The 6,984-nt window shown below is 50.1% G+C and overlaps 1 protein-coding gene across 1 annotated transcript; it reads right to left on the bottom strand.

Moving 5' to 3' along the window:
* Positions 1–647: 647 nt before the first annotated feature.
* MIF (macrophage migration inhibitory factor) lies at positions 648–3,263 on the bottom strand. Its single transcript, XM_035098336.2, has 3 exons — positions 3,081–3,263; positions 2,366–2,538; positions 648–890 (listed from the first exon to the last, which is right to left on the bottom strand). Exons 1-3 carry the CDS (start codon positions 3,186–3,188, stop codon positions 824–826), a joined length of 348 nt encoding a protein of 115 aa, XP_034954227.1. The 5' UTR covers positions 3,189–3,263; the 3' UTR covers positions 648–823.
* Positions 3,264–6,984: the final 3,721 nt, after the last annotated feature.

Below are 6,984 nucleotides of genomic sequence, written 5' to 3'. Positions count from 1 at the left end.
GCCGCGCCCACGGCAACCGCGCTGTGCCTGCCCGCCCGCTGCGCAGCAGCACCTGTGACAGCCGCCCTGTGCCCACCTGGCTGGGAAACGGGGGGGGGGGGCGCCGGAGGGATCCGGCGCGCCAGGGGCACTTAAGACGGCCCTGTCTAGGAGGACCCATGGCCCTCTGGAGGTCAATGAGCTCCATCCTCCTATTGGCCCCAAACTGGATGGCCGGTATAAAGGGGGGATGCAAGATACAGTCCTCCAGGTGTTGTTGGAGTACAAGATCCCTAGTCCAGAGCATGGGAGTGGCTGGAGTGGGCAGCATCTGCCCATTTCCTGCCCCTGGTGGTAATTTAGGTGGTGCGCACCCCATACATTTAAAGCACATGACTCCCCCAAGAATCTTGGGAACTGTAGTTTACCCCTCACAGAGCTACAATTCCCAATGCCCTTAAGAAAGTGTGACTCCTCCTGGGATTCTTTTCGAGAGGAGGGGAAGGGAGGTGGGGGAAGATCATGTGCCTTAAATGTCTAATATGCCCACAGCGTTAGTACCTCTACTGAACTAGCCACAACAGTGAGACCCAGCAGTCTGCCATCTCAAAGGCCCCTGCAAAATAGAACTCCTCTTCTAGCATGTTAGGGCCATCCCCACCCCCCATCACAGAAACACTTTGCACTTGTACAGCTTCCGCCAGAGCTTTTATTTGCATTTCAGAAATGATGCATGCAACAGGCTCTGCTAAAAAGAACCATCAAGAGGAAGAGGTGGTAGTGATTGCCGGCAAACACAAGGGGGCAGCAGGTCCACCAGGGTGGCTGTGCAGGAAGGAGCAGATTAGGCAAAGGTGGAGCCGTTCCAACCCACATTAGCGGCGTTCATGTCAACGTAATTGATGTAGACTCTACAAAAGAAGCAAAACAGCAAAAATCAGCCCAAGAGAGCACCAGCGTTACATGTGGCTCCCACACCTGCCCAGGGATGGGGAACCTGTACCTCTTGAGATGCTAGGACTCAAGTGTGGTCACGAAGCAGGAGTAATGGGAGCTGGAGTTAAGCGACACATGTTCCCCCACCTTTGCTGGAGGAGAATCCTAACGCTGCGAGAAATGACTCTTAGTTCCCGACAGTCTTGCTTCTCTTTCATCATGGGACCTCTGCACTGCTTTTGATGAACATAGGAAGCTGCTCAACGAGTTAGACCGTTGGGTCCAGCTAGCTTATTAGTTTGGTGGGCAAGCAATGGCTCTCCTGGGTTTCAGCAAGGAGTCTCTTTCAGCCTAACTTGGAGATGCTCCTGCTTGCAAATGTTCTCCAGCTGAGCTGCAGTCCACCTCCCTGTGGTATTTTACTGCTGTGAAGAACCTAATACGGTTGGATGGTGCCTTGTACACCTCTTTCTGGAAACTCCTGGAGACAAGCTGGTGCAAAACTTATTGCTCTGCTTTGCTTTGGACCACATCAGCAAGGTCTTGTTGTCTGGGCAGCCCAGGACCTCCATATACACTGCCCAGGCTTGTTCCCAGGGGAGGTCACTTCAGTGCTGCTGACACAGTGGTTTGACTTCACTCTTGGAGGCACACTCTATTGTCTCTTAACAAAATAAAAAAAAAAATTCCTTCAGTAGCACCTTAAAGACCAACTAAGTGTCCTGGGACATTCTATACAAGATCTCAAAGCAGCTGTTTTATTACAGAAAAATTTCAGAAACAGACAAGAAAGAGAAATTGCTGAATTGGGACTTATTACCAAGCTTAAAACCACGGAGCCACCTGGGATGAATAGAGATATCGGATTCTTATCTCATTGTGCATGATCTAGCTTTCGTTTGTGCCTCATTATGCATGATCTAGCTTTCTTTTGTGCCTTGCTTCCCCCCCCCCCCGCAGGACCAATTGCAGTCAGCAGTAGTTAACAGCCATCAACAGGTTCACCACTCCTATCAGCCCATGACCCATTCCCACCCCCACCCCCCACCCTCTGAATATAAATAAGGGTCTGGTTGATTCTGTTTCAGTGTATCTGACGAAGTGTGCATGCACACGAAAGCTCATACCAAAATAAAAACTTAGTTGGTCTTTAAGGTGCTACTGAAGGAATTTTTTTATTTTGCTTCGACTCAGACCAACACGGCTACCTACCTGTAACTAGATCTATTGTCTCTTGAAACAGATGGATGCCAATTGTTTATACCTTCCTGCTCTTTTATGAGATGCAAGTGCTTTTTTTTAAATAGAAATGTGGTTCCCAGACATGCATTCAGCAGTGAGCAGCCCCTGGGCTGCTTGGCTTTTTTTTAGCCTTCAGAAAATAACACCCTGCAATTCAACAAAGATGCTCCCCTTCCCAGCCAGCACTGCCTCTTGGCTTGCAGCTCACCTGTCTGCAGGTATGTGCAGCTGCTTGGTCAGCAGCTCACACAGCAGCTTCGTGTAGGCCTTGTTCTGCTGCCCGCCAATCTTGCCGATGCTGTGGAGGCTGCAGAGGGCACAGGGATCAGAGGAGCCTCCGAAGGACATCAGCTGGTCAGCCACGATGTGGATGGCAATGTACTGCGGGGGGGGGGGCAGCAAACAAAATACTTTTATGGCTGCGCCTGGCGGTTGAGGTTCTGGAGCAGGAATTGTTTATACAAATCTTTAAAGTTTTTTTTTAAGTGGCACCTAGCGGTGCAGCAATAAAACTGCTAACACGTTTGAAAGCTAAAGCAGTTTACGGTATTGAGATGCCTGCATCGAAGGGGGTTGGGCTGGATGGCCTTGGGGGGGGGATCTCTTCCAAATCTACAATTGTATGAGTCTACATGTGTTTGCGCGCGCCCACCCTTTCTGCAAACTCGCTTCTCCCGCTACTGGGACTTCCTCCGCCCGGAAATCTCTGCAAAGGTTAGTGGCCCTCTCCCTGATCCAGATTCAGGCGCCCAACCCCGGCTTCCTAGCCGCCTAGTTTCTGCCACCGGCAGATGGAGAGCTGGTTGGTTGAAAAGGAGCGCCGGCGAGCAGGCGGGAGTCTCCCGGTTTAGAGATCAGATGCGGAAAGAAGCCCCTGAGCGCGTGCAGAGTGTCACTCCTTCCCCCCCCCCCCCGCCTCTCACCTGGGCTGGCTTGCCGGTCGCCTTGGCTAGCTGCTGGGTGAGCTCGCCGAGGAGGCTCTCGGGCACGGCGTCCCGGCTCACGTTGGTGTTGACCACGAACATGGGCATCTTGGCTGGCTATGTGTCTGGCTGGCTGCAAACTGCGTGCAAAATGGGAGCTGCCTCCCCGCTTTGTAGGGCTGCGCCCGAGAGCGCGCCGGGGACTCCTCCCTCCCCCGCGCTCTTAAAGGGGCCGCAGCTGCAGCAGGCGGAGGGGGCAGCAGCTGCAGCCCTGAGCGAGTCCCCGGGGTGGGGGGATGGGGGCGCTGCCTAACGGGACCGTGCTTGGCTGGGGCTCCGTTTCTGGAGCTGCTGCCGCTGCTCAGAAACGCAGGGCGCGGGGATGCGGCAGGCGGGCGGTGATGGTGGGGGCGCCTGTGCCAGGCTGCACGTACCCAATGCCCGCCCGGGCGAGCCACGTGCTCGGTGCCCTCCAGGCGGGCTGGACTGGACGAGGCGGAGGGAGGCCTGGCGCTGCTTTCAGAAAGAAGCAATGGATGCTGATCTCCTTTACCTCGATGGGTTTCCCTATGATGCACAATATGAAATCGACGTCAGAAGGCACTCCCCTTGCAATAGTGTGCCTGCCTGCACGTGGGATCTGCCACAGCCGTATCCTTTCATAGAATCATAGCTGTCAAGTTCTCCCTTTTTTAAGGGAAATTCCCTTATGCTGAATAGGCTTCCTCGCGAGAAAAGGGAAAACTTGACAGCTATGCATAGAATAGTAGAGTTGAAAGGGGTCCCGTGGATTCTAGTACAACCCTCTGCAATGCAGGAATATGCAGTTGTCCCATACGGGAGTCGAACCTGCAAACTTATCAGCCCCAGTTACAGGTAGGTAGCCGTGTTGGTCTGAGTCGAAGCAAAATAAAAAAAATTCCTTCAGTAGCACCTTAAAGACCAACTAAGTTTATATTTTGGTATGAGCTTTCGTGTGCATGCACACTTATCAGCCCCATACATTGATCTTTGCCCTGTTTTGGAACACTTCATTCTGTCTGTCCCTCTTCTGCCCTGTTTTCCCTTTCCAGCAGTAGGTCTGCATTTCCGGGCTGCTGAACCTCCTGAGACCACATTTATTGGGGGGTGGGTTTTGTTTGTTTGTTTTGTGTGGGCGCTGTACTTCTGCAAACCTTGGAGTGCCCCTAGGCCTGCTGGTTACTCTCCCTCTGGTGCACAGTGGGGGGTGGGGATCATAAACCACGCTGGAATCCAAAAGGATGAAAGGTAGGGATTAAAAAAATGAAAGAGAATGACTCTGTGACTGGCAAATCATACGGTATTCTAAACAGAAACCTGGAAATTGGCGTCAGCTTTGTCAGACTTGCTTGTAGTACAGGAACATATTTCCTTTCTCCTTATGAAAATGCTGTATGATGGAGTCATAGAGTTGGGATCCCAAGGGTTATCTAGTCCAACCCCTTGCAATGTAGTACCTGTAATCTTTTGCCCAAAATGGGGCTCAAACCCACGGCCCTGATATTAAGAGGCTCATGCTCTCCTGACTGAGCTATCCCAGCTGTATGGAGTACATACTCTTTCCCCCACTCTCAATATTTATTTAGCCTGTTTAGGTAGTGAAGCCACCCAACTGCAAATAACAGGAATACAAGATGCCAAAATTCCCCGAAGGAATGCGGTGCTTCATCAGGATAGTTAAAAATCAGCACACCCCTTCTTCTTCTATGGCGATCATCACTCGTAGCCGAGTAAGATTGTCTTCCATAAACACGGTTTTAACAGTGAGTCCGTAAGTGACTGTGGAGGCCAATTCTGGATCCACACGTCCTTCCACAGTGGGGACATTGGTTTCCAGGCCGTAGTTGATCACGGTGTGGATTTGCCGCGTGCCTTCCTCTTAGCACATTTCTCCCTTGCATCCTGAGATTGAGTGTCTTCAAAGCCCATGACACCTTTGGTAAAGGCTGTTCTCCAACTGGAGCACTCGCAGGCCAGCATTTCCCAGTTGTCAGTGTTTATACTACATTTTTTTAGATTTGCCTTGAGACAGTCTTTAAACCTCTTTTGCTGACCACCAGCATTACGCTTTCCATTTTTAAGTTCGGAATAGAGTAGTTGCTTTGGAAGACGATCATCAGGCATCTGCACAACATGACCAGTCCAACGAAGTTGATGTTGAAGAATCATTGCTTCGACACTGGTGATCTTTGCTTCTTCCAGTACACTGATATTAGTTCGCCGGCTGTCTTCCCAAGTGCAAGGACTGTGCCGCAAAAACAGTAGTCAAGGAAGCAGCAGCACCCATCCTGTTTGGTACATGGTCTCCTCCTGCTCTCGCTTATGAAGAAGGCCCCAAAGGTTTGGAGATTCCAGGCATATTTTTATGTATCTCACTGGCTTCTGCTTTTGGATGAGACAGATTGAAGATGACACACTGCATTCTGTTTTAAAAATAATAATGGCACCGGGTAATCCTGATTTTCTGCACGAGAAAGCAAAACCCAAAGAAGAGTCTGATGTCAAAACCAACAAGCACCAAATCCACCGGGCATTGTGTTGTCTGGGTGAAGAATCTGCCACCCAACACCCACCCTCTGTTCTCTCTGTTGCATCCTGATGGAATTCAACTTCAGATGAGAAATATGACCAGCTGATACCGGTAGATAAAGCAGTAACTTGCAATCGAATGGGTATGATTCAAAAGGAGACCCAAATTGCAGGTTGCTATGCAGGCCCAATGGGGGGGGGGTGGAATCCAAAAAGAAACGTAGGAGGTACTTTGCCAACTTTGTTGTTGTTTAGTCATTTAGTCGTGTCCGACTCTTCGTGACCCCATGGACCAGAGCACGCCAGGCACTCCTATCTTCCACTGCCTCCCGCAGTTTGGTCAAACGCATGTTTGTAGCTTCGAGAACACTGTCCAACCATCTCGTCCTCTGTCGTCCCCTTCTCCTAGTGCCCTCCATCTTTCCCAACATCAGGGTCTTTTCCAGGGAGTCTTCTCTTCTCATGAGGTGGCCAAAGTATTGGAGCCTCAGATTCACGATCTGTCCTTCCAGGGAGCACTCAGGGCTGATTTCCTTAAGAATGGATAGGTTTGATCTTGCAGTCCATGGGACTCTCTAGAGTTTCCTCCAGAACCATAATTCAAAAGCATCAATTCTTCGGCGATCAGCCTTCTTTATGGTCCAGCTCTCACTTCCATACATCACTACTGGGAAAACCATAGCTTTAACTATACGGACCTTTGTAGGCAAGGTGATGTCTCTGCAAAGGTCTAAACCTGGCATCAGTTTCTGGGCTGCATAAAGACCCTAAAAATACAGGAGTCTGGGTGGAAAGGAGGGTGAACCTGTAGTTAAAGCAGGGTAGGGTCGGCCCCCATGCATATCCATTGCTGAGTGTGTGCCTGGGGTGGCCATTGGGCAGCTGATGGTTAGGGCTGTGGGCTTCCTTACTGGGAACAACCTTTGCTTGTTGCCAAGGTCCTTCTGACTGATCTCAGGTATTACTAGGCACTCTTATGCAGGAATGTCAGATAGGCATAGGGAGCCACACATGCCTGATTTGGATAATAATAATAGCAATAATCATAATATCATAATATTTATGTCCCACCCATTTGGCTGGGTTTTCATAAGGCTGCTTTGCCCCAGCCATGCCCACCAGGTGAGCTCAGTAATAATAATTATTAATGTTAATAATATTAATGTTAATATTAATTTGTACCCTGCCCATCTGACTGGGTTGCCCCAGCCACTCTGGGCAGCTTCCAGCACATATAAAAACATACTGGTAGTAAAACATTAAACCTTAAAAAGCTTCCCTATATATGGCTGCCTTCAGATGCCTCCAAAAAGGTATATTACTCCATATCTATAAAACCTCCTTGACATCTGGT

This window comes from Zootoca vivipara, chromosome 17 (assembly GCF_963506605.1).
Source record: "Zootoca vivipara chromosome 17, rZooViv1.1, whole genome shotgun sequence".
Lineage (NCBI taxonomy): Eukaryota > Metazoa > Chordata > Lepidosauria > Squamata > Lacertidae > Zootoca > Zootoca vivipara.
Note: the sequence above shows the minus strand (reverse complement) of the source record. Positions and strands in the feature narration are given on the sequence as shown.